The sequence below is a fragment of the Aethalodelphis obliquidens genome, unplaced genomic scaffold (genome assembly GCF_003676395.1).
Source record: "Aethalodelphis obliquidens isolate GAN/ISIS:26980383/991018 unplaced genomic scaffold, ASM367639v1 scaffold139, whole genome shotgun sequence".
NCBI lineage: Eukaryota > Metazoa > Chordata > Mammalia > Artiodactyla > Delphinidae > Aethalodelphis > Aethalodelphis obliquidens.
This window is the reverse complement of record NW_020838083.1, coordinates 276,030-303,453: the sequence shown is the minus strand read 5'-3', so window position 1 is coordinate 303,453 and position 27,424 is coordinate 276,030. Positions and strand designations below refer to the sequence as shown.

General features: G+C 48.3%; 1 protein-coding gene across 9 annotated transcripts in view; it reads right to left on the bottom strand.

The window, feature by feature from the left end:
* Window positions 1-1,453: 1,453 nt before the first annotated feature.
* The window catches only part of RFFL (ring finger and FYVE like domain containing E3 ubiquitin protein ligase), a 67,541-nt gene continuing 41,570 nt past the window's right edge, over window positions 1,454-27,424 (bottom strand). For 6 of the 9 annotated variants that reach the window (XM_027099765.1, XM_027099774.1, XM_027099773.1 and 3 more), the window contains exons 2-7: window positions 20,099-20,286; window positions 12,766-13,155; window positions 9,041-9,124; window positions 7,853-8,063; window positions 6,616-6,639; window positions 1,454-3,999 (exon numbers count right to left, since the gene is read on the bottom strand). In XM_027099765.1, the coding sequence (XP_026955566.1) occupies window positions 3,818-3,999; window positions 6,616-6,639; window positions 7,853-8,063; window positions 9,041-9,124; window positions 12,766-13,155; window positions 20,099-20,286 (1,079 nt within the window). In that variant the 3' untranslated portion in view covers window positions 1,454-3,817. The remainder of the gene's footprint in view (window positions 4,000-6,615; window positions 6,640-7,852; window positions 8,064-9,040; window positions 9,125-12,765; window positions 13,156-20,098; window positions 20,287-27,424) is intronic. The other 3 variants (XM_027099766.1, XM_027099768.1, XM_027099771.1) reach the window with 3 other exon arrangements.

Sequence of the window (27,424 nt, the reverse complement as noted above, 5' to 3'; positions counted from 1 at the left end):
GTCTGAGTCTGGGCCACCACCTTGCCCCGGCCCTCCTCCAGTGTGCTCAGCTGAGGTCACACTCTGCTGGGAGGCCAACTCCAACCTGATTGACCGGGATTTCCAGCTGCTGCTGAAAATGTGTTGGGAGGAAGGGCAGGAGGGGGTGGTGCCCTGACTCTAGGCCAGGACGTTTGTTGTTTCTGAATAGGCACCATTCAGTCTGGCTTCACTGTTGAGAAGATGACACTTTATTCTGTCCTCTGTGGAAACAAAAGCTGCTCCTCTGAGCACTGACCTACATAAATTTTCATCCCGTCTCCAGCCTCCTCAGGCCAAGCAACTGGACAGAGCAGCAGAACAGGGCTCTCCCCTCAGGATTTTGCCAACGGACACAGACACTGCCCTTTTGCCTGGCTGGTCTCTCACTCAGGGTGTGCCGCACAGCAGAGTGGGGAGTCTCAGTCATGAGCTCAGCCCCTCAGCCCCTCCCTGCCTCGCTGGGTGTGTTGTCTTCGGTTCACTGTACAAGGTGTTTATTTCCTTCCAGTCTTTCCGACACAATTTTTCTTTGCTGCTGAGGTTAGATGTGATTTTGTATCCATGTATTTCCACAGACCGTAAACAACATCATCTTAGACCTCCCCAGCAGAGTGCTGGAGGCCTGCCCTCCTCTGAGCCTTTGTTTACTTGCTGCTGGTTGGCAGCAGACAAGAGGTCATCCAGGGTGCTGAACAGGTCAGCTGCCCAGAACAATGAGGACAAAGTGCTATGGCTCAGCCTCGAGGCTTTATGCCCTTCTGGCAAGATTTCTTCTTTCCTCAGTCACAGGGCAGATCTGCACTAATCCAGCTCTCCCAAAGGCGGCCTACTCAGGGGTCCCCTCCCCTGGACACCTGGTCAGGCAGGCGTACAGACCTGCACAGACAGGGCACTCTGCCCTCGATGCTGGGCCAACCTCTGAGCCACACTCCAGCCACCACAGCTGTATCCACAAGCTACTGTCCATCTCCCAGGGTCACCTGAAGACTTAACTAGGCACCCTGGCTGTCCTTAGATTCCTTTCTACCCACTTAAGGTCTGCCTCTACCAAATCAGTGTCCCATGCCTGAACTCACGTTTTCCTATTTGGACTTAGGATTGGTCCTTTTTCCTACCCAGGTCCCATCCTCTTCTAGGCTCTTCCATGACCAAGGCCACATGGCCCAAGCATCTCCAAAAATAATGCAGTCTCTCAAGAGCATGCCTGTGTGCCTGGGATTAGCCTGTGGTTTGTCAGCTCATGTCAGTCTTAACTGTCAGACCTCTGGTATCCTCACACCAGATCAGACAGGCATCTATACTGAAACTTTATTACAAAGTTATAAAGCAGAGGTCTGTAACAAAAAATACACATTTGGGTTTGCTCTTAACACCCAAGTAAGTCTGAGAAAATCTTAACATAAGCCACTTGAAATAACACATTCACATCCAAAAGATTTCAACAAATTTATACATTTTATATTGAGCACTAATTCCTGTACAGCTTATTCTTACTAGTTTGGATCCAGCTATTCCAATGTATTATGAACCAGTCAGCTGTCCATGTCTTTTAAAACAAGTCTCAACTGAAACCTCAGAACAGTCACAGCAAAAGCCATGGAATAATGGAAGAATTAGATGTTTCCATGATAATTAAGACCAAGGACCTATGAGGAGCAGGAGAGAATATTCAAGGATAAAAGTCAAGTTTTCTACCTAGGTTAGATAGTAACTGAAATGGGATCTTAGAATTCCCAACTTTTACTTGGTGTAGGAATAAAGAAGATACAAAAAAAGTGGGGGGAGGTGTTTGCCACCTTTTTTTCGTAAATGGAAACCACCAAAAGAGGTTAGAAGACTTCAAGGCAAGTTCTTTCTCCAAAATGAGTAAATGACATCAGTTCTAATTCTTACTGAGGTTACAGACCAACCATCAGGATATTATTAACTCATGTCTAAGAGGGAAGTTGGGAGGTAGGGAGAGGTAAGGCCTCAGCAGAGAAAGCAAGTTTTAAGTAGGGAGACAGCCAGCTTCTGCCCTGAAGTTATTGCTAGGTTGTAACTGAGCTGCATACATGTAGACCTGTTTCACAGTGGAATTGAGGAGTAGCTGAATCCTTTGTTAAACTGGTAGGCACTGTAAACTGTAGTATTTACTGTCCAGCAGAAAGATGAAAGACGATGTCTTTATAGGGAAATTTCTTGACTCCCCCAGTTCCTACAAAGGCTGTAGCTCAGAATCAAATCACCCAGTATAATATCAAGGTAAGTGGTCCAGTGTTCAGCTGACAACCACTTTAAAATTATTTCACTCCCCCAAAAGAGATTAGTGGTTGACAGAAAGCATTAAACATGTCTGTACCAATAAACAGGTCCTCTTAGAGGTTTCCCACTGCTTTCAAAGTCATGACTGGTTCTTCCAGTCTGAGAGATCTTGGCTGCATGGGGTGGGGGTGGGGGGACTGCCAAGGCCTTCGGGTGTTCAAGCGTTTGCATAGCTCACCCAGTAGTGACGGCAGCACACACCGCTCTTCTGATAGTACACAGTACGTACGTTTGTGCTTGGTTAAGCTTCTCCGGCAAACTTAAGCTCTTCCAGTGGTGAAAAGACACTAAGAGGGCTCGAGAACATCACCTGTTCGTTGCACGGCCCTTCCTAAAGGGCCTAGAGAATGCTTCTTCCTGACCTGCCCCTAAATCAGCAGGTTGAGAAAGGAAATGGGAGTAGGGAGTCCCCACCAACCTGGGGAACTAAGACTTCCAGCTGTCTGCTCAAGGGCTGAATCCAGCCTCGTTCAGTACCTTCTGATACCTCTTAGGTGCTCTGTCTTACATGCTCAGTCTCTGGGAGCTTCATGAGAAGTCTAGCTAGAGAAGCGTGAGGCTCTCTCTCTCTGTTCCTTCAGTGAGACCATGTTTAAAACCTCCATGGGAAAGAGGGATCTCACGCTCAGGGGAAAGTGGTTTAAGGCTGGCTGCTGGACAAGGCAAAGCCAAGCAGAAAGCCATTGCTTCCACCCAATGCTTTCCCTTTTCTCATAAACTAAAATTAAGGATGGCACAAAGTCAGGCCCCAAGAGAAGCAGCAGAGATGATCCACGCACCATCTCGCGCACAGAGACTGGAATTTCCCAGCAGTTTGAAAGCCAGATGCTTTGTTGACTGCCAAGGTCAGGTCAAGAGACTGATAGCTTCCAATCCCAGCACTTAAGGAAGCAACTCTTAATGACTTCAAATTTTTTCCATAGCATTTGTGTTTCATTTCTCGCCAGAAATGAGTTTACTGGGCCAAATTCTGTCCTAAGGAGGATCACTATTGGTCTGGGAAGCTAACATCTTTTTGGTCTGAAGAAACACATGGGTTTTAGGTAATGTAGCAAGAGACTTTAGCAAAGGTCGGTTAAAGCACAGAAAGCCAGAGGGACCAGAAATGAATCCAGATGTGCTGGGGAAGAAGAGAGCCATTTCTACCAGGACTTCCGATGGGTGGAACAGAGACACGCAGTTCAGGGGGATGGGTGGGCTACAGGAGGAAGGGTGAAACTGTTTAGGTTCTCAGAGGAAGGGAGGAAGATACGGTCCAAATTCCAGAAAGTCCTCTCTTCATTAGTTACCATCATCACCCCAAGATCGCTGAAACAGGGACTTGCCTGTGCGATCTGTGCATGCCCAGAGGTGACACAGCATCTTGCTTGCCCTGGTCTTGGGAACACTGCAGATTTTCTTGTTAGGCTGCCCCCCTGCAAGCTGGCCAACTGTGGGCCCAGACACCTCGAGCTATGTCCCTGTAAGGCACTGAAGAAGCTGGTACAAGCCCTCAGGATCGGAAGACGTGCACGGCTCGGATCACGTACTGCCGGCAGATGGGACACTCGTTCATGCGCTTGCCACACTTGGTACAGGTGACCATGTGGCCGCACTCCAGCAGAACACAGTCGATGGGCGAGTCCATGCAGATCCGACACAGGTTCTCCTCCAGGCTGGATGGCACTGCTCCCCCTGGACACACACAGCAGAAAGGGGGTATAGAGGAAAGTAAGAAGACTGTCTAAGTGTACGGGGTTGGGGGACAGGGGGAGAACAGGCACACTGGGAAAAGCCCCCCCAAATCCACATACTTCACTCAAACTGAACTCCAAGAAAACTTTTCCCCAGTAGTTAATTTCACTTCTTTGTTTAATCTGCACCTCTATAGGTCAGGCTATAGATTTGAAGAGTCAAGTACTTGTAGACCAAAGACGTCCCCAGAACATGAGAACTAAATAAGGCAAAGTCCTCAAAGCTTAAAAGAAATAATTTTCAGACAACTGAGGCTGTAATACAGCCAGTGAGTGGCACTTAGGGACTTAATACTCTGAGGCAGAACATGATGAAAAGATAAAACTGGTTCAGAAAAGTTTAGATATAAATGGAGCTGTAATGAATGGCTCACTAAGGATCATGAGGCTTACATGTAAACATATCCCCAATTTAATAAAGCCAAGGATCACAGGAGCCCCTGGGCCATGCCACAGACGACCCCCAGGCTTCCTCTGAGGAGATGTCGTGGTGCAAGAACCCGGCAGAGATTATGGATCCCTCTTCTCTGCTCCCCACACACAGCTTTATTCATACTCTCATGACTGCTCATCACACTGCATGAGAATTTTTCAGTTTGCCTATTTGTCTCCCTACTACACTATGGGCCCCTAAATTCAACAAATGCAATCAATTTCTATAATAATGTACTAAGCATCTGCTATGTGCTCTGAGGTCTGATTTTCATCTTTGAACCCCTGCAACCAGTCACATGGTAGGTGCTCTCTAAATGTCTGACAAATGAACATCTCCCAAGGGAATGATAACAGCCCACATTTATTGCAAGCTTACAGGTGCTAGCAGGGTCCTAAATGCTTTGCATGTTTTAACTCATTGGATCCTCACAAAAACTATGAAGCAGGTACTCTTGTTACTCATTTTATAGATGAGGCAACTGAGACCAAAGGGTTAAGTGGCTTGCCCAAGGGTTCAAATCCAGGCAGGCGGACTTCTGGGCAAGGGGCCTGAGGGCAGGGACTGCCAATAGAGTATTAACTGCTCAGTGCACAGTTCTCGACAAGGCTAACTGGCTTGTGCAAGTGGTAAGATACAGTGGGCATGACCAGCATCCTAGGTTAGCTGCAGGAACAGAAGAACCTTCACTTCCCCAAAGCCAACCATCCCCAGCATGTTTTAAATGGTAGCCTGAACCAGGTAGCTATAAACAGGCAACTGGCCCCATACCAGCCACCTCTACGGTTCCACAGGGAATTCTCTCACACTCCATTGCCTCTGCACTTTCTTTTCCTGTTCCCTGGACTATTCAAAAAGTCAAGAAGCACTTGAGGAAGGCTGGCTGTAAGAGGTAGTGAAATCTATTTACCCCTTTGAGGAGCTGTTGGCCCTAACAGGGAAGGTTTGGAAACAACTGAACTATATAAATACCTAAGATGAGCTGGAGTAATTTATAGAATTTCATTACTGATTATTTCTATCAGGATTAACAAATTCATCAACTCAGTTGCCAGCATTCTTCCAAGGAATCAGAAAAAGAAAGACACCAAGTGGATTGGCCAGATCTTGGTATCAGATGAGGGAGTCAGTTTAGAACTCCAAATGATTTGGGGGAGTTCAACTCTTGAGAATTTATCAGCCAGAAGACTGTGCCCCATTCTGAACTGTATGATTGTGAGCTCTTCCCCAAGAAAGGATGTTCTCAGAGTAGTGCAGGGACCTGCAAAGCACTTTAAAACTTTTTCAGAAGACTCTCCAAATTTGTTATTTAGTAAAACAGCCATGTAGCCTTTAGGCTTTCAAAAAGGTCTAGCATGTTTTAGAATGATTTGGATCTGCAGTCAAGATTCCTGCAGTGTGTTCTGGAGGTGCCCAAAGGCCCAGTGGTGGTCTTTAACACATGGGTGAGTTTGTGGCAGCTGAGCGCCGATCTATCCCCAGAGCAGTTCTAACCACTACCCAGCCCTGTACAAACAAGGCTGTCAGGTCACCACCCTTTTTTTTTTTTTTTTTTGGCCACACCGCGAGGCATGTGGGATCTTCGTTCCCGACCCGGGATCGAACCTGCACCCCCTGCAGTGGAAGCTCAGAGTCCTAACCACTGGACCACCAGGGAAGTTCCCACCACTCTTTCTTTTTAGTTGGTACCAGAAGCTGAGAAACATCCCAAGTGATTTCCCTGAAGGTGTACACAGAAACCCTTCCCACTCAGACCAAAATGGAGTGAAAACTATAGGGGAGGGAGTGCCTTAGCCCCAGGAGTGTGGGAAATGCACCGGATGTGCCACATGCCACCACTTGCTTTGCTGAATATTTTACAAATGCTGGCTTCTGAGCTCTGACAATCCAGAGGCATGCAGATCAGGCTGCCCCTAGGTGTCCTGCCACTCTTGTCCCTTCACGGGGACAGGGATGAGAATTTCCAGAGATGCTGAAAAGCCTTGGTTCCCAGTGAATTCCCCCACACCCTCTCTGGACGCTGACATGAATTCTTAGACTGATAACAGGAATCACGGCTGAAGGAGGGGAAGGACAGAAGAGCTAAGAGCCTAAGCCTGTTCCCAAACAGGAACAACTACATACCGTTTTGGTCTTCAGCACCACACGCTGGAAAGGAAAGAGAAAGAAGGCGTCTGAATATGTGACGGCACGAGGAAAGTCTCCAGCCACCCTGCCTTCACTTCCGAACTCTGACTGCTCACCTGCTGGGAACCAGGCCGGCCAAGAGCCCAGACAGAACACCCGCCCTCCTCACTCCCCCTACATGCGGAGGACTCACACACAGCTCCTGCCGGGGTGTCTGGTCTAGTCTTAGAAAGAGAGATTCCACTGCTTTGCCATGAACAAAACTGCCAAGCAGGAAGGATACTGCATAAGCACAGTGTCCTTTTCTGATGCTTCTGAAGCCAGCACTAAGTCAAGAAAGGAGGAACAGTCTGATCCAGTCAGCCAGGGAGTCGGGATGCAGCCCCCCGGCGGAGCCATCTCCTAGTCCCAGGTCCTCGCCACTCTAGGGAAGTTCTGGGGACGATCCCAAAGGGGAGAGTCTGTGATCAGGTGACCAGTCAGATGTCCCCTAACTCTGACGAATCTGAGCTTCTGGGAGAGGAGAGCCCCAAATCCGACTTCAACCACTGTTAGCAGGCAAGGAGTCAAAACGACCTGCAGGACCAAATCAGCGGGGGAGGGGTTGTTGGGGGGCAGGGGGCGGGGGTAGGTTCTGGGTGAAGTCACTTCAGGAAATGCAGAGTTCCACACGGCTCAACTCCTCTCTCTTCTGCAGGACTTCTCTGCCTTTACTGTTCCATTATTCATCCACCATGAATCAGCAGCAGGGACATAAAGTTTCTTTTTTTTTTTTTTCCAAACTCATCTGAGCACAGACCTTGATATTTTACTGGGCATCGCTGAAAATGATACCATGCTTTGGGAAATGAACAGCCCAAGTGCAGGCAGGACACAGTGTTCTTGCACCATGTGTGCAAAGAAGGAGTACTGGTAAAGGCAGTAGTCAGTATGGCAGGGGTGACGTGTGTGGGGAAAGGCCACGGACTTGGACCAGGAAATCCTCAGTTCAAATCTGGGCTCTACAATAAAAGGAAGACACTAATAACGCCTATTTCACAGGCTGCCCTGAGGAGTAAATACCCAATCCCAGCCCTCAACTCCAAAGGACAGCTATTATTAGAGGCTGCAGATGTGTAAGGTGACTCCTTCCTGGGCTAAAAGCAGGGAAATTTAGTCAGGTCGATGTCGACTCTCAAGAGAGACAGCAAACACTCTGGAACTCCGTGCAGCTGTCACCCAGGCGGCCCCTCACCCAGGTGCTGTAGCCCCTTCTGATCCTTGTACAGCCGCGTCACCCTCTCCATCAGCTCCCACTTCTCACAGCAGCCCTTGTAGTTGACGAAGTTGCGAGCCAGGATCTCTTTGAGCTGCCGCACGGTTAGACCTTCAATGTCCTCCAGGTCGGTCAGGTCAGACAGAGAGGCCCTCCGGCCTGGGATGAAGCTGTCCTCTGAGTCAACAGACTGCAAAGGCAAAGATGAGATCGGTGGGCTCAGCTCCCCCAACCCAGGCTCTCCCTCCCAGGACCCCAGAGCACTCATCACCCCGTGCTTTTGGTGACTGGCCTCAAGAGGAGTAGGAACAGGAGTAGTAGCTGGCATGGTGCCCTGCATCGCAAGAGAGACCGCGGTGTCTTCCCAACCCGAGCCCTGTGCTCAGGCGCAGCCGGCCCGACCCGCCCAGCAGCATGACCCGGTAGAAGGAGCTGCAGTCTGAGGCAGGTGGCCCTGGCTTTGAATCTGATTCCTCCGCTGATTAGTACTGAATAGTATCAGGCAAGTGGCTCACCTCTCGGAGCCCAACTGCCCCTCCATGAAGAAGAGGCAGCAGACCTGCCCCACAGGGTTGCTGTGATGACTAAACGCAGCAGCAGAAACTACTGAGAATGGTGTTGGTCCTTCTCCCCCAGAGACAGTTCTGCTTTCCCACGAAGGAGCCCACCTCCTGGTCAAGCATCCTCTCTATGCACCCGTGACAATAGCTCCACGGCCCCGATGGCTGTGCCCCCCTGTGCACTGGGCCCGCCACGGCTGAGGCCTGAACTCCCTCCCATCTTTCCTCCTGACTATCTGACTTCCTTCCCCTAACAATGGCTACTGTGTGCTAGAAACAGAAGAAAAGAACAAGATTTGCACAGCGGCACCGGGAGCCTGCCCTCTGGCAGCTCTTAGAAAGTCAAGAGACTGGAAACTAATGGGCCATGTGGCTCCCCAGTCTCCACTGTGACTCACAACTCCACACGAACACACTGACAGCCACAAAGGTTAATCTGGAATGCTAACACTAAACTCCACCCCTGAAAACAGAATTTCAGAAGGACTATCATCACACACTGATTCTCCTCTCTCCACTTTGAGTCTGCCAAGAGGTTCCTAATAACATCCTAAGAACGCCAGTGAAAGAGCAAAGGCAAAGGCACAGACCCAAGCAGGGGCCCCACCTGCGTCTCATCCTCAGCAGGTGCTCTGGCTGTGCTCTCCAGGTAGACGGGTTCCTCTTGGTCCTGAGACACATGGCCATTGGCCTGTGGGAAGAAAAAGGTGCCATCACATCCACAGAGATGTCCCAGGGATAGCATGGGCCTCTTGCCAGCTCACACCATATCCAAAACGCATTCCCATCTCCCCCGGAAATCTGGAGTCTCACATAACAGCACTACAAAAGCCTGCTCTTTAACACTGACTTTGTCAGGCAGGGAAGCAATAGAAATAAATTTCAACTCTAGAACAAGATGCATTAATTCTGCCCACCACCAGGACGGCATTAACCGCCACTCACCGTCAATTTAGTCTGTTTGAACACTCCGAGTGAAAGGAAGATAACACGTCCACTCCTGTGAGGGACCGCTGTCAAGTTTTTTCCCGATACTGACCCCAAACTACCCTCCCGACAACTTCTGCCCACCGTCCCTGGTTCTGCCCCCAGACCAATGCCAACTATTTTCTTCCCAGCTGTTCATATCACAGCTTCCCTTCCTCCACACAAAATCTCCCCCACTTCCTCATCTGGCTTGGATGAGACAAAGTTTCCAGACCCTCACCACCCTACCCCTCTCTTCTGGCTAGTTGCTGCTCTCACATTCTAGAAATATGCTCCAACCAGCAGGGCACACTATTACTGAGAGCTGTCTTGAAACCTGGTCAAAAATTATTATTAGCCTGAGACTATTTAAGACAAACGCCTGTGCTTAAGAAGTTTCATTCTGCTTAGAATTCTAACTTCTCAAAAGGTTCCTCCTAGATACTCCTTCAGGTTTTGCCACAGAGTAGTCAGAACTGTGAGCCTCCTAATCCCATCACCACTGAAGCCACAAATCCCTTAACTAGATCCTCTTCACCCACTGTTCCCAACAGGCAAAGGGCCTGGCGTGAGCCCAGAGCAAAGAGGTGTCTGAGCTCACAGGCCTTTTCCACTGGTCTCAGTAAAAGAAACCAGTCACTCACTGCCTCTAGCCGCTCATCTCAGATTAGGATGCATAATACGGAGCTAATTAATAACAGGCAAGCGGGCTTCCCTGGAGGCGCAGTGGTTGAGAGTCCGCCTGCCGATGCAGGGGACATGGGTTCGTGCCCCGGTCCGGGAAGATCCCACATGCCGCAGAGCGGCTGGGCCCGTGAGCCATGGCCACTGGGCCTGCGTGTCCGGAGCCTGTGCTCCACAACGGGAGAGGCCACAACAGTGAGAGGCCCGCATACTGCAAAAAAAAAAAAAAAAAAAAAAAAGAACAGGCAAGCAACTACAGTGGCAATGAAGAGTAGAAATAACCATCACCACCAAAAATGCCAAGGGACGATACAACCCCACATATAGTACACATGTACGGAGATGCATCCAAAACAACGTCTAGTTTTCTCTTAGATTTACGTCGGTGTAGTACACACTGGCCTCCTGGTGTCACCTTGGAGTTACAAAAAGTCTTTCAGAGCCTAACCTCATCCTAAGTAGACAGCTTCTTGTATGTCCTTTCTTTTCCAGGAAAGAGAAATTAGATCTCATGCTGCAAAGTATGCTCCTGTCTTTTCAGTTTGCCCACTGGCTAAACCAAAATCTACAATGAATATGTGTGCACAGTTGTGCTTATTCCACACACTTTCTTCACCAGCAACTACTGCCAGGACATTAAAGGTACAGGAAAGGGCCCTGGTAGGGTGAATGGTATAAGCAGATTTGCATCCTGGGTGCAGTTCGCTGTAGAATCGTTGGGCAGCCACGCACAAGTTACTTTGCTTCCCCTGTTTTTCTGGCTGACAAAATGCAGACCTCACCAGAACAGGGGATGTGAGCTGACCTGAAGGCCCTCTGAAAACATCAGAGAAGTACCCAATGAGATCCGGTACACAGTGTCTCCTGTGGGTGCAGTCTGGAAACTTCTGATTAATGAAAGGAAGCTTAAAACCGACTCCTTTCATTGGAAAAGCCACCTGAAGGTTCTTGAGGGAAAAAAAAAATCCCTCAAGGCACTCTCCTGGCTCCCCATAAACACAGCGAAAACACTTAGTTAAGCAAAGGGAGGAAGTCAAAGCAGGAGCCCAAACCTGTCCAGCAGACAGAGCCAGAGCTGAGGGAAGAGTTAAACTCCAGAGTGCACTGGGGAGAAAGCAGGCTCAAGCCAACAAGGGAGCTGCTGAGTTTCCTGAAGGTAAAGCATGCTATCACAGTGGCCTTTATGCCTCAGTGCTCGTCAGAGCTGAATCAGGGGGCCCCATCCTGGCAAAGGAGGTGATCATAAACAAGAGGTAGCAGCCATCCACATCCTGTGTGGGAACTGACAACACTGGCACGTGCCTGCTCTAGGCGGCTCAAAGCCCTTTAGACGTGAGATCACGCTAGTCTGTCCTCCCAACATCCTGGCAAGAGCAAAAGTGGTCTGGATTACTAACCCCATTTCATTGTTATAGGCTCAAACCTCACCCAAACTGACCCAAGAGTCAGTGACAAACTGGATGTGGAAAACGGATTTCTTAGGTCCTAATCCTCCCACTATTGCCCAAGCCATGTAAGTAAAAGGCTCACTAAGGCACCTACGTATGTCTACGGGACGCCATCATGCCTTACACAACGGTGAGGTCCACCTGCATCACTCTAATCCAATAGTTGGTTTCTGCATCTACCTTCCCCCTTAGAGGGGCTTTCTCAGCACAGAAGCAATGTGTTATTCATTTCTGTACTTTTCATGCCTGGTTCATGTTTCAGTCGATGTGCTGCTCTGAGCTTACCATTCCCAGGCCCCACTAGGATGCTGGTAAGGCTGCTTACTGTTCAACAGCCCACCAACCACTGCCCCACCCAGACAGAGGCTGGCAAGAGAAGCAGCGCCCTTGTCCTAGTCACAGTGTTTCCCCACTCTCCCTTCCCTCTACATGTTCCTTTTCTTCCTTTGTGCCTTGTGACGGTCACTGAGGAACGGAGTTCCCCATCCGGCCAAGGAAGACCACAACAAAGGTGAGTAAGTAGGAGGGCAATTTGAACAGAACTAAACACAAAGAATACCAGTGAGTTTTCTCAAAATATTTCTGGAAAAATGAATTTTTAAAAACTCTCTAACTGGGATATGTATATATTAAAAACAAACAAAAGGCCTTCCCTGGTGGCACAGTGGTTGAGAGTCCACCTGCCAGTGCAGGGCACACAGGTTCGAGCCCTGGTCCAGGAGGATCCCACATGCCACGGAGCAGCTGGGCCCGTGAGCCATGGCCACTAAGCCTGCACTCTCTAGAGCCCGCAAGCCACAGCTGCTGAGCCCACACGCCACAACTACTGAGGCCCACATGCCTGGAGCCTGTGCTCCGTGACGGGAGAGGCCACTGCAGTGAGAGGCCCGCGCACTGCGGTGAAGAGTAAGCAGCCCCCGCTCGCCTCAACTAGAGAAAGCCTGCACGCAGCAACGAAGACCCAACGCAGCCAAAAAAAAAATGAATAAATAAAATAAAATAAAAAATTAAAACAAACAAACAAAAAACACAAACACCCAGTATCGTGCATCAATATCCCTGAAAAAAGCCAAAACGTGAGTTGGATGTCCAGAAAACATCATCCCTCATCAGTAAGCAGAAAGGCATCACATAATCCGGACACTTAACCTTGCCCCACTCCCACGGTACAGGCGGGAGAGGAAAACGAGCCCTCCAACTGGCAGAGATGGTGTGGCTGCAAATGGGCCCGTACCTGCTGCCGGTCCCGAGCCTGGGCTGGGGGTGAAGAAGGGAGGCCGGGTGAGGTAGGAGGTATCGTGCTGGTGTGAGGCTGGGTCAGGAAGGCCTGCTGCTCGGGGGAGTCCGGGGACAGGCTGGGGGCATGAGTCCTGCCCTCCTGGGAGATTACAGGCTGCTGGCCAAGCACCAAGAACACCAGCTCCTCTTTCTCCCGGCACATGTCGGTAGAGATGTCATGGAGGCTGAGATAGTCCCTCAGGTCCTTCACCTTCATCTTCATGAGCTCCTCCCGCTGAAAGGCTGTGGCTCGGAAACGCTGGCAGAGAAGGCAGAGGCGGGGCCCGCTCCCCACTTGGCTCGAACAGGCCACGCAGAAATTCTTCTTACAGTCCAAGCAGGTCTGCTGCTTAGAGCAAGAGGCAGAGGAAACCACGTCAGACAGTGAGAACAAGACAGTGCGATGGGAGCTGGGCGAGACTCCCCCATCACTCTTACTTTTACTGAGCTCCTCCTCCCCCTGCGCGTACAGGCTACCTTGCAGATTTCAGGGTAAGAGCCACTTGGAGGTGGCGCAGCCCCTGTAGGCATCATGTATCCACATACAGGACACTACGTGGAGTGTTCCGTCGGAGGCTTACTTTATTCATTTTACTGGTAGAGAAATGGAGGCTATTAATTAAGACTACCAGCTTCAGGATAAAAAAACCCCGCATTTTCATTGTCTCCCTCCTCCATTTCTTGTGGCGTCACCTTGGGGGTCTAACTCAGCCTCTCTGGGCCTCAGTTTCCTCATCTGTAAAGCAAGGCGATAACAGCAACTGCCTCATATGATTGTTGTAAAGTTAAGAGATAATGCATTTAGTATATCTGACACATGAGTCTTCAATAAGTTCAGTGTTTTAATTATTCTTGCTAGGAAATACAAGCCAATGATAAGAGTCAAGATTCAAATCCTGAACTATGATTCTTTCTACTTTATTGCTGAGATAAGAAAGCAAATGCATAAAGGTTATGGTGGTGACTGTTGTTACTATTAATGTTATTCATTAAATTATTGAGGGGCCACTATGTGCTAGAGCTAGATTTGGCTTGTCATTTAATTCTCAAAGCAACCCCGCAAAGTAGGTATCCGCGTACTTCCCTGTTTTACAGACCAAGCATCTGAGGCCTAGAGAGATTAAATCCCATCCTAAAGGACAGGCAGTAAAGAGTAGAGCTGGGATTCTCACTCGAGGTCTGAGTTTGGTGCCCACAGTCATGCTCACATTGCCTAACTCAGCCCCAGGCGAGCCTACAGCTGGGCTGAGTCAAGGGCCTGGCTCTCCATCTCCCAACTGCCAGCCCCGTGCCCCGTCTGCAGAGGCTGAGGCCCAGGCCCACCCCCACCCCAGGAAGGCCCACTCAGAGTGCTGGGAACTCAGTGGTGCCTGAGAGCCTACCCAGGACAAATATTTAGTCAGCTCCAGGAGGCCCTCTGGGCGTGATTAGGGAGCTCTCATCTGTGAAAGTACAGGGTGTCTCAGATGGGCGACGAGAGTGCCTGGAAGGCAAGCTGGTACCGCCTGGCAGCAGCTCCTCCCAGGATTGCAGACAACACAACTCATGAAGGCTTGCTCAGCTCACAGGAAGCAAATCCTCGGCCTCTCGCCCCGCAGGCTGACCGAGCACGGTGACATCTGACTGAGGCCTGTTCCAGCCACCAGCAGGCCACATGCCACCAGACAGGTAATCCCTGGGCCCACGGGGCTGGTCCCGGAGGGCGCCCTCACTCATCCTTTAGAGAAATTTAAAACTTTTCATCCTGTGGTGACTTAAGTATTAACCTAAAGATTTCCGCTCCCTCTTTTCTAAGTATAGAAAGTTATTCAAGCTAACAAGAATGCCCAGGAGACTGAGATTCCCAGAGTCAAAATCACAGATACTCTTGTGTGGCACTGAAGTAAAAGTCTGCATAGCTGACGTCGTTATAGTTCGTTTTCTCTAAGTGTCATTCGTGCAGTAAAGGAAAACAAGCATAATGCTTACCATCGTTTTGACTAGTGATACTTAGAAGCTGGGGAAGGACACATATCAAGCTCCCTTATTCTCTACACAGTTATAACCAGACAATAAAATGTTCAGCAACTGACTGGAAAGGACGCATGGCTGCACTCACTTCATAAGGGTTCTGGGACCAGTAGCCACTCAGGTAGAAACTGAATGTTTTTGGGTATTGGGGGTTCAGTCATATCTAAAGCTTTTCTGTTGGGCAATGAGATGTGCTTAGGATGACAGAGTGAAATGACGAGGCTTCCGTGTAGTAAAGCTGTAGGTCCTGACGTGGAACATTATTTAAGTCAATGCAGTTTGATAAGACCTAGCTTGACACAATTAAAAAGCCCCAAGTTGCTCAATCAGCCAGATCTAAACACCTCTCTTCTTCAAAGGTGTGCGGCGTAATGGATGCAAGATCAGAATGCAAAGGCAGCAACCAACCCAGCTTCTCCGTAACCCGCAGCTCGCCAGGGATTCTCAAGTCCCGGCATTGGCATCTGAAACACACCCTAGGGGAAAGAGTAAGACAGCGCTCTCTTGAGGCTAAAACCTCAGTTTGCAGAGGCAGAAGAGAACAAAGGAGAAGGGAAAAGCAGCTGTCAACAAATGTGGGCAGAACAAGCAAGGGAAACACATATGTATAAATTCTAGCAAATGGTGCAAACTGACTCATGAGGTCGCATGAAAGATGACCTAGGGGAGCCGACGAGCCTGCACAAATGCCAGGAACACAGGCAAACACCAGCATTGGGAGGCTGGCAGGGGCACCCGCCTTTGCCAATCCACCCTTCCTTGTTCTACCCTCTCCCCAGCCTCGTTCCCTGGCACAGGGCGGGCCCACTTTCTCAGCCCACCAGCCCCTCCTCCTAGCCATCCTGCCCATAAGCATCCCCTCCTGCAGCCCACCGGGAGGAAAGGGGCAGCCCGAGGCGTGACACACTAGGATTAAGTCCTAGCTGGTCACGTCCCAGCTAAGGGAACTTGTGCAAAACAGATAACCTCCCAGAGCGTCAGATTCTCACCTGTAAAGTCGGAAGCTCAGCCTACCTCCAAGGACTACTCAAGTACTACGTGAGCTAAGGCACAGCAAACCTCAGCGTGCGGCGGGTGCGCAACGCACTTAAAGGTAACACCGTCACCTCCTTTTCCCTTTCCCCCGTGCCTCATCTCCGACGTGGGCCAGTACCTAGGAGCCACCCCCTTTCTACTCTGAGATTTGAGTTTCTCTTCCACGTTCCCAAGTACAACCTCCCTGCCAGACCACCTCCCCAGCCTCCTGCTCAACCTGGTCAGCTCAAGAGGCTGGGCGCCAAACTCCCTCCAAAATAGGCAGGGCTGCTGCTAGACCATATGTAGGTGTTACCAATACAGATGGGATATGAGGCTTGTGGCAAATCCCAGCCTGCCATTTCTCTCTGAGACTGGAAACTCTGGGAAGGCAGGGCTCCATCTTTCTTACTACGTCCTCTCTACAAAGTCCTTAGTGCTCTCTGGACTTTGTACCCAATGAGCAGTCGGAAAATACTGACCTCGATGAAGAAAGGAAAAAGAGACAGTAGGATCCATGTAATCACGTCAATTCAAACACTTCTAGAAAAGACATTTTAAAAGCTTGCAGCTGTTAAATGCCAAACCCTTAAGATAAGATGCTGATCCACTTAAGCATGAAATTACAAGTGCAAAGTTCTCATAGGAGAAAACATCCTTAATATTCACAAAATTAATCCATCCCTTTGTGGCAAGAAAACATTGTACCAATAACCATCTTTTACCTTCCAGACTGGAACTTTCTTTCCCCCCACAAAAGCTCTTCTTGCTACAGAAGCTTTCTTTTTGTCTCCTTGTGTGGCTGTGTATTTGCCCCCATCTTCCTGTCAGACTACAAGCTCCCTACTAAGGAGGGCTGACATTCTTCATCTCTGCCTGCCTAGCCCACGCAATGTCTGACACACAGTAGATACTGAATAATATATTTTCCACTGAACCACTGAATAAAAAAAAAAAATCCTTATTTTAATCACTGTCAGGCTCCTAGGCACCCAGACCGATTCTCTGCCTTCTTTAGTTTGACCTCCTCCTCCGTTTCATCTGTCTTCAACAGCTGTGTGCCCTTGTGTCTTAGTAGCTAAAGTACCTGTTGTATCTGAGTCTCAAATTTTTCATCTGTAAAATGGGTTAACAACCACTTCTTCACAAGGTCTGGCACAAAGAGCTGCTCACTAAATGGAAGCTACCTCGATCAATCTCGGCCTCCACCCTACACCAGGCTCTGGGAACTTCCCGCCAGGTGTGCAAGAGCTTCCTAAGTGCTACTCCTATGGCTCCATCGAATTACCCTCCTCACGAAGCCACGTCTGCTCCCTGAAATGGGATCAATCAGGTTGCTGCTTTGTTCAAACTCCTCTGATGCTTCCTTGTTGTCTGGTGGCGATAGACTCCTTACCATGGCAGTCATGGCCCTTTACCACCTGATCCCAACCCTGCTGCCCTAACTTCCCTGGCCAAACAGGCACTCTGGCCAAACAGGCCACTCACAGTTCCCAAGTCCACCTTGAACTTGCTCCACATCTGGTGCTTTTACCTCAGCCACTGCTTTGCAAATCAACAAACTTTCCTTCATCCGGCTAGAATTATCAATTTACCAACAATGCCTGATGCCCTAGTACTTAACTTATGCAACTGACTATTATTAGTTCTTTGTAAATGTGGGCCTCCTCGACCAGACAGTAAGCTCCCTAAGGGAAAGACCTATGTCTTAGTATTCTCTCCACAAAACTGTAAGCTCCAGCTACTAGCATGCTGCTGGGACAGAATCGGCCCTCAGTGAAAATCTTCAGCATGGAAATGTCAGCCATAAAGTGATGAAAATAGAAATTCTCTGGTCTACTTCCTCTTTTTCAAACTGCTCTCAACTCAGCAGTCATTCGTTCATTCATTCATTTATTTCTAAAATTTTATTGCCTACCTACCACGTGTCAGTCACTGTTCTAGATACTGGGGAAAAGTTGTGAACAAAATTGACAAAATCCCTTATCCTATGTACCATCTGAGAAGACAGGCAATCCACAAACACATGTATGTTGGGTGGTGATAACCACTATAAGGAAAATAAAGTATCTTCCCACCCTGACCCAACCATCATTCTCTTTTCTCTTGGGGCGGTTTCTTTGTTCATTCACGTTCTCTCTTCAGGCTGAGCAATGTCAAGAACTCGCTAGATCCCCTGGTTCTCTCAAGTTTCCAATGTGCTCGACATGCTTATCCTGAGCCTGGATCACCACCATCGTCCTCTCTGCGCTTTCTCTCCATTTCCACTCCAGAGGATAACTGACTTTAAAAAAAAAGGGGGGAGGGTGGTTTCAAACAAACCTATTGCAAATTCATGCTGCTTCTTTTATTTTTTTTTTTTTTAGTTATTTGGGGGGGGGGGGGCCGCTCCACACGGCTTGCGGGATCTTAGTTCCCTGACCAGGGATTGAACCCACAGCCTCGGCAGTGAAAGTGACGCCTGGACCACCAGGGAATTCCCCATGCTGCCTCATTTAAACGAGGGTTTTCCCTATTCCTTTCTTGCCAATTACTCTGCCACTTCAGCTGGTTGTTCCTAGCATTTCTCACAATGTAACAATGAAAACAGCACGAGCTTTGACATCCAACAGACTCTTGATGTACTTGAGGAGTCCCTGAAACTACTACCTTAGATAAAGGGAACAATTTCTTCATCTGTAAAATGGGAACAAATGATAGTAATACACGCATCATAGGCTGCTGTAAGGTTTCAGTGAGACAACGCATCTGAAATGCCAGGCTCAGTGCCAGGCACATGACCAGGACCCGACAGCCCTCCTTCCATCTCATCTCAGGCCCTAACTCCACCCCACCGTCTCCACCACCGACAGCACTGAGGCCACGTGGCCCCGAGTTCCTCCTACTCGCCACTTCAGTCTCCATCATGGACTGAACCTTTCAGCCTACGTATAAAAGGAGAGGCACCCCTGCCCACCGAGCCACAGTCCCCTGGCCTGCAGGAGCCTCTCTGGTTGAGTTCGCAGTGACTGGGGTAGCCAAGCAAACCACAACAAAGCTTGGCTACGTGCCCACCTTCCCAGCACTGCACTGAGGTGTAGGCAAAATACAACCTACAAGGCAAAATGCCAATTCTCCATCGTCTTACAGTTACAAAGGGGTGGCTGGTCAACACTTTGAGCTGCAGAAATTCTGACATGCTGACTGTCTTCTGGGAGAAAGCTTGAGAGTCAAAGACCTATGTTTGAATCCTGGCTCTGCCATTTAATAACCAGGTGATCTTGGGGCACTACTTAAGTAGAGGGGAAAGAATGAGTATTTTAATGTCTCCAATGCTATCAGGAACTTGACAGTTTCCTTTTTACCTGTTAAACTTTAAGCCTTAGTTTCTCATATGTAAAGTGGGAGTGTAGGGACCCTAAAACCTACATCATAGAGTTACTGTGAGGATTAAATGAAACAAAAACTCTATAAATTGCTTAAAATAGTCCCTGGCATACAGAAGGTGGTTTAGAAAGTATTTTTTCCTCTCAAATTTCTCATTATCATCATTTAAACGTCACATTCTAGGCTGCAAACCTCTCATTCTGTAGAAGAAGACAGATGCAGCAGTTCTCTGGATCAGGGCTCACCTTCGGCCCCAGGCGTGCTTACCACAGACAGAGGGATGGCCCTCACCCGTACACCATGGCCCAGCCAGTGATTTTACCTCCTGCTCACTAATCTGGAAAACACGGCTACCATGCATTTCAAATGAAATGGCAACAGTAAATAAGCTCCAGTCTTCATCTTGTTAGGGTCCTGACGTACCTGAGATGTCCTTGACACTGTTTTCAATAAAAAGAACAAGTTCACCTGCAGCCAGGCTTTTTATGACGGCAGCTAATGAAGGAAATAACAGCAAGTGCCTGCTGCACCCCAAGCATCGCACCGGGCACCCTTCGCAGCTTAGCGCATTTTATTCCCACAACGTTGCGAGATGTTGACTTGGGTACAATTATTATATCCCTACTTCATAGACGGAGAAGATGAATCTCAAGACAGGTTAAGTCATACAGCTAGGAAGTTGCCTAGCTGCTATCAGAATTCAGATCTAGCTGGCTCCAAATCTACGCCAAGATGTGTTGCTTTTGCTTGGTTAGTTTTAATACCTTTGTGAAAGGACAGGTCTGGGTTGCCAGCTTTGCACAGGCAAAGGCCAGGGGCAGGCACCATGGAAGGGTCAGCAGACTTGCCTGAAGGCCTGAGGCTACAGCGACCGAGCAGGCCGAGAGGTCGACACTCACCTTCCTGGTCATGCTTGCGAAGTGGGCCCCGCAGGCCTTGCAGTTTGGTTCCGAGCCCGTGGGGGAAGGGAAGGAGCTGTACCCAGGGTTGGAATAGGCCTGCGTCCTGGCTCCCTGGGGTGGTGGGGCCTCCTCAGGCTGTCCATCCAGGCAGAACCAGTTGCAGCAGGTTGCCCACATGATAAAATCTGGCACGAGGGAGAAGGGGGTAAAGGTCAGAGTTAAGACACAGCTTGACGGCGTCCCCATTCCTGAGGGCACAGGTGAGCAGTAACATCAGTCCACACCTCCCATCACAGTCAAGGTGAGGATGGGCTTTCGGGGGCCACCGGACTTCCTACTGCCTCCTGCACCACACCCACTGCCGTTACAGGAAAGGTGCGCACAGACGCCTGATCTGCAGGACAGGCCGGCAAAGGCAGCAGAGCTGGCACGCTACCTTTGAAAGGTTGCTGATGCCTGTTTGGGTTTAATCCGAGAGCTTTACTTCAAATAAAATCTTTTGTCTGGGGCTTCCCCGGTGGCACAGTGGTTGAGAGTCCGCCTGCCGATACAGGGATCACGGGTTCGTGCCCCGATCCGGGAGGATCCCGCATGCCGCGGAGTGGCTGGGCCTGTGAGCCATGGCCGCTGAGCCTGTGCGTCCCGAGCCTGTGCTCCGCAGCGGGAGAGGCCACAACAATGAGAGGCCCATGTACCACACAATAAATAAATAAATAAATATATAAATATATAAAAAAAAAAATCTTTTGTCTTAGCAATTACAAGTGGCCTAACAGCCATTTTATTCAGGAACATGACCTTGCCCCTAGAGCTCAGACAGATAGAGCTCTATCATACACACGTGTACAGTTCCACACTCACATTGACCACGGGGCAGAAGGATCATTACTTCCTTTATTTAGATGAGGCGACCCAGGCTCAAAGGAATCAAGGTCACACAACTAATATATACAGAACAGAGATTCCGAAAACCCGGCTCTTCTGACTCTAAACCTAACATTCTCTTCCCTATACTACGTTGCCCCCTGGTTTCCCCTCCCACCAGCCAGCAGAACTTACGTACAGCTCTTACATTTGTACGTCCGACCCTACATCAACGTCTACCACGGCACCTGTGATAGTTATGCTTTTTTTCTACCACTAAACCATACATTCCTTGAGGGCAGGGACCACTTCTTATTCGTGTCTGTTCTGTACTCAGCAGTGTCGTGCACACAGCAGATGCTCCACAAATGTTTGCTTCCTTGCTGAATCAGTGCCTCTGCGGGCTTATTAAGAAGTTTTGGGTTATTACTTCCATTTTACATATCAAATACAGGAATTAGGGGCTGGGGGGTTGATGATTTTTTGAGATCACAGAACAAAGAGGATCCAATCTCTCAAATGTCAGAATAAACTAAACATTGCAAGGGGGTCCACTAAAATGCCAAGCGCTGCTTTAATAAAGTAAAATGTGCTTTTCTCTGTAGACCAAGGTAGTCAGGATGGAAACTGTAAGCCTGAACTCTGCTTACAGAGATAACGAATGAAACATGTCATGTTTTAACAATCAGTTCACACAAAAGAATCGTACTTTCTGCTCTGCCTTCTGACTCACTGAATGTGCCTTTGTTAGATAAGAGTTCAAAGACGTAGTAAGCTGGAAGGAACTAAGACACCAACGGGTTCCACCTTGGTTATTTTTTAGAGGAAAAGAAAGAGGCCCAGCAGGAGGAAGGAACTTCCTGGTTCACCCAGCTATAACCTTTGGCCTCGTGATTACTCCAGGGCCTTTCCGGCTTCCCAACACCGCCTCCAATAATACATGCATTCACTTTTGCAGGCATGTCCGATTAATACCTGTCTCACCCGGTGGCCTATGACCCCCATGAGAGCAGGGACCATGACAGTCATACAGTGCCCAGCAGATGGGTGGCTCAACAAGTACTACTGAATGAATGAATCACATACAATATTTAAAGATTAACTAACCACACATTCGTTCCATTTCCTTCACATCAAAAACATTTCTCTCTGACTCACTATGACTTGTCTGAAGATTCTCAATTCCCAGAAAACAGGGACTTAATCTGCCTTACGAATTCACAAGGAATAATGAAGCCCAGAGCAGTAAAATAACTGAGTTATTTGTTGGCAAGAGACTGCAGGCAACAGCAGAGTAGTAGCCCTCCGAAAGAGGAAGATTGTAACTCTTTAAATCACCTGTTGATGGAAGCATCTGAAACAGTGTGTAATAATACAAGAGGATCTGGAATCTGAAGACCTGGGCTGTTACCTACCTCTAACAAGTCATAGCCTTTCTGTACTTCATTTTTCTCATCTGAGATTCTCCAGGCTGTAGAGCACTAAATAAACCTTAGTTGTTGCTACTAGCATTATAACAATGCTTTCACTGCAATTTCTCTGAGACAGCACAGGTAAAAAGTAAACCTAAAGATTTCACAACTACCATTTGGCTTCCTGGGCTTGTCCCAAACATGGACAGATAGATCTTTGACAGAATCAGCAGGATGCATCAATTAACTGAATGAGGTCAGGGGAAGGGGAACAGCAGAGCAGCCTTGAGACAAAGCTGTGGGTGGTTCACTAACCTGTCAAATCCTCCACTCATTCATGCATGCAGCCCTTAGAGGAGCCAATGCCTTGCTGTGTCTCCAGTGCTAGGTGAGTATGGTCGATTACCTAAGTTCATGGTCTAGTAGGGGAACTAGAAATGTAAAACCAAAAATTGAAATTTCAGGGTGATCAGTGCTTTAACGGAGGTTTGTGCAGTGTAAGGGGGGTTACAAAGATGGGAACAACGATCAGCTCCTCAGGGATGGAGGAGTGACCAGGGAAGATATATCCTATTGAGACAGGCTGGGACCCTGGGACCCTTTGCGGCAATGCTTCACCCAGACAAACGTCTCCTGGAGCAACAAAATACAAATAAACTATAAGGTACTAAAAATAACTACGTGCATGCACTGGGGCAAATTATGGACAACAAGATACAAAAAGACCAAAAACCCAACTGCCACTTCTAAAGAGCCAGGAGCAAAGGCAGGGAGCAAAAGCAGGGCACTGTGCATGCCCCCTGCACACACCACCGCCAGAGGGGTGGGCAGAACACCCCAGCCAGCCCTCAAGTCCGACCCCTGGACCTGCTCCTATCCTCAACCCATATAAGGAAACAGCTCGCACCCCTGCTCAGCAAGCGAGTGAGCAAGGGAACCTGCCGCTTGTTCTCGCTCCCCCTGCTGCAGCAGGGGCCCCAGGAAAGCCTTGCCTGAATTTCTCATCTGGCCTCTTACCAATTTCTATTGATAAAGAAGGCCGAGAACCCTGGTCAGTAACACTATTACGGACCAGAAAGTTAAGAGCAAAAAGACTTTTCAAGAAACAACCAAGAACTGCACCAGGGCATTAAAGAAACTACAAAATCCTTGGTTGGGTCAAAGGTAAGGGTAGGGGTGGCTGAGAGCACAGCAAGTAAACAAGCAGCCATTTAAAAGAAAAACCTTGTATTCCATGGTAAGGAGTCTGGACTTCATCCTATAGGTAGTGGGACACAATGAACGGTTCAGGCAACCAGGTTTTGCGATCTTATTTGCATTTTAGCGTGGCCACTTACAGCAGTAAGCGGTGTGGAGGACAAATCTGAGAGGGGCAGGTTGGAAGAAAGATATGAGGATATGGGCAAAAGAGAAAGAGACAGCTAGATCTGTGACAAATTTAGCAGGATGTGGCAATGAACAGAAGAGGTGGGGGGAGGGGAGAGAAGACGCTGGCTCTCTGAGTTACACAACAGGAGAGAGAGTGGAATGGTTGACTGGGATAAAGCCCTCGGGAAGAGCATGTGTCTGTGTGTGAAATGGGGAGTGGGGGCAGGTTAAGATTGAGTTGAGTTTTGTACCTGACTTGTGGGATCTGCTGGTGTATGCACAGCACCGTGTCGGCTGAAGATAAAGGTTTGTGGATCCTCGCCTACTGGAAAGTATGTACAGTCAGAGAGGGCCAGAAGGCTGGGTAGACAGTCCGGGTCAGAAGAGAAGCCAGCCTGGGAGAGCCCTCAGGAACGTGTGATCCGAAGAGCAAGCAGAGGAGAACCAACCAGCACAGAGGAAGGAACGAAGCATGCTCAGAGGTGGGAGAACAGGAACAGTGTCTTGAATTTCAAAAAGAAATTTTCAACGTTGTTTAATGACCCAGAGAGGAGAACACACAGAAGAATGAGATGGACCCAGTTTTAGGAAACTGTGAGTGTGCTCCATGCCCGAGCAGTTTAGGAAGAGACAAGCTGACCGGTAACCACAGGTTGGGAAGTGAATGAGAAGGGAGGACTTGCCAGACTTTAAGGATAAATCATTCCTTCTAGAAACTTTTGACAGCGAAGGGAAAAGAGAAGGCAGCAGAGGTCATGAGATAAGAGAAATGTAGACGTATTCATAGACCACAGAGGAAAGCCCCCAAGACTAAGAGCTGAAAGAAGAAGGGAAGCTGGAAATGAATGATGGGAGCGACGACCAGGAGTGGGAAGAAAAGTGACCAAGTGATGAGACGTGGGGATGGACTACAACCTCCTTCACCAGAGGGTGGAACAGAGGTGAAGACAGATGGAACCAAAGATAGGCTGACGGCATTAGCAGAGAGAGATGGAAGAATGAAATACTTAACCACAAGAAAAAAACAGACTTCTCTTCCACACAAGGGGAATCCACATGTTGCAATTTTTTTCCCTAAGAGGTAAGGACTTTGTCACGGAATGGGTAGACCCACTCGGTAAGGCACCATCAGTCGGGAACTCTGGAAAGCCGGCCAGCTGTACCTTGTTTCATTTCATGTGCTTTTGCAAGCACTTGGGAAGCACCAGATGTGCTGGGCACCGGGGAGACCAAAAGTGAATTCCACAAGGTCCTTGCCCCCGGGGACTCTGGGCCCAGTCAGGCACGATATATACAGCTCAACTCAGCCCTCCTGGTACAGAAGCTAAGAAAGCTTTTCCTTAGCTGGGAATCAAGACGACCTGTCTTCCTCAGCACTATTTCCATCCTCTAACTTTGGTTCTAAACTTAACTGCCTGCCTCCTCAGAACAGCTCTGAAAGAAACACCGTCAGTCTGTTGGAGTATCTGGCTACTCTTACAAGGACTTGGCTGTGTGGGAAGACTTGAAATTTGCCCCTTGGTTATTCCACCAGCCCCATGTATGGGTGGAGAATGCAGCCTCATCCTGGGGATGTGGGTGTGTGGGCAGGGGTCACTGGGGAAGAGTCTCCAGTGCTAAAAATACCTTAGACCTGCTCACCCTAACAGAACAGGGCCACTGAAGTCAGCAAACTAGGCTTCTACTCTTTGTGACATATATTTAACTACCAAAAGACACATTTCTTAATGTGGTCTTGCCAAACTGGAAAGCCCTAAGCCTAAATGAGAACTACATTCAGGGTTATTTCAGGGAGTGAAAGCAAAGAGTCTGTCATTTTAACACTGCCGTACAAATAACACTCTTCTTTGGGGAGTACGTCGCATCCGTCAGCCCTAAACAGAGACACACATGTGGCATCTATTACTTAAGGACTGAAAGTGGAACCAATTGTGGGATGTATAAAGAATTCTCCCTAGGTTGACAACTGTGAAAAACTTCCCTCTCTGATCTGCAAACCTCTTTCTGATCTGCAAAGAAAACTATCATCAAATCTTCGCCAAGGGCTTGAAAATTCCTTCGCCAAGGGCTTGAAAATTCCTTCGCCAATTCTCACCCTCTTCAGAAAAGATGGGACTTGGCGATCTAATTTTCAAATACAGTCTGACTGCTCTCCTACTGCGTTTGTTTGAAACCTGCCAGGCTCTCCTCTTCCAATTTGCCTAAAGGGTAAAGAAGATGGGAGATGTAGGGCTGGGGTGAACAAGAAAATGTACTATTCCCTGTGGAAGGACCCAGTGGTATGAGGCAAGGACGGTTAGCTCACACATGGGGTTTTGTCAGCTTGATAAGTAAGCTGGTATTTCTTGGGAGACTGAACCCTGTTGAACAGGAAAATTACAGTGCTAAGAACAGGATAAGATAAGTGACCTATTCCAGGTAGGCTGAGTACAGCCATAGTTAGAGGCAAGAGGGCAGATACTGTGATTTCTCCCTATTAAGTCCTAGAATACTAAGTAATTTTAAAACAATCACTTCTCTACCTGTCCACCTGCTCAAGACAAATGATTTTAAGTGGATCAGTGGTTGTCACGGACTTTCCCATGGAAGACAGAAGAAGGGTCAGAATGGACCCACGGAGTAAAAAGGTCAGAACGTCAGCATCTTAGTAAAATCTCTGAGTTTGCAATGCAACTCCAAAACCACCTTGCTAACCACCAACATCTAAGGCACTAAAGTTGAGGCCCCCAAGATTCTCATCCAATCTGTTCTGATTTTAGTTAACTGTTCTGTGTGCCAAGCTACAGGCTTCACCCGGTTGCAGAGACAGCAACATCTTGGAATTAACATACTTATGGTGAACCTACCGTATAAGACATTACAAAAATCCTTTGGAAAAAACCTAATTAAAATGCCCCCAATCCTCAAAGAAGTACCTTTATGACATGACGAATCAGAAAATGGCTAGTTGCAAGCCTTACAGAATCATCTCCAGTTTATTGAGGGTGGTTTGCCTACTATCACTACTGTATTGCTGGAATTATCAAAAGCATCTATGCTGTTAAGAGCAGAAAGGAAAGTGTCCCACGTTCTGGAACATTAATACAGAATGGGCTTTGCTTCATCTTGTATATCATCCTTAAGAAGCAATTAAAGGATGACTTTGAAAGGAACTGCAATGCAATGGCTTTGAAAGGAAATGCTATGAAAAACCTATCAATATGGCTTAGCCATGCCTCTTTGAAATAATTGTACAATAATTACATATTCTGAGAAGTAAAGAAGAAAGTAGCCATACTCTGCTGGAAGAATGCTTATCTGCCAGGCACTGAGCTAGGTACTACCTAGTGTTATCTCATGTGATTCTCACAACGATCTGGCAAGGCAGATTAGTTCTTCCCATTTTCAGGTAAGAAAACCAAGGTGCAGAGAAGTTAAGTAACTCACTAAAGGTCATGGCTAGAGGGCAGTAAAGCCAGAATTTGAATCTAAGTCGCTTAGACCCTGAAGCCTACACTCCGTAGGCCACAAGAGAAGTGTTCCCGATTCCACAAAAAAAAAAATCAGTCTGTCTGCCCTGCAGCCTATTACCCTCTGAGCATCTGCTTTCCACCTCTACTGGAGCTTTCCCATCAGCACAGAGACACTTTCCAGGACCTCCCAGACTTAAAAAACTCTTCCTTGTCATAATGCAAGTACA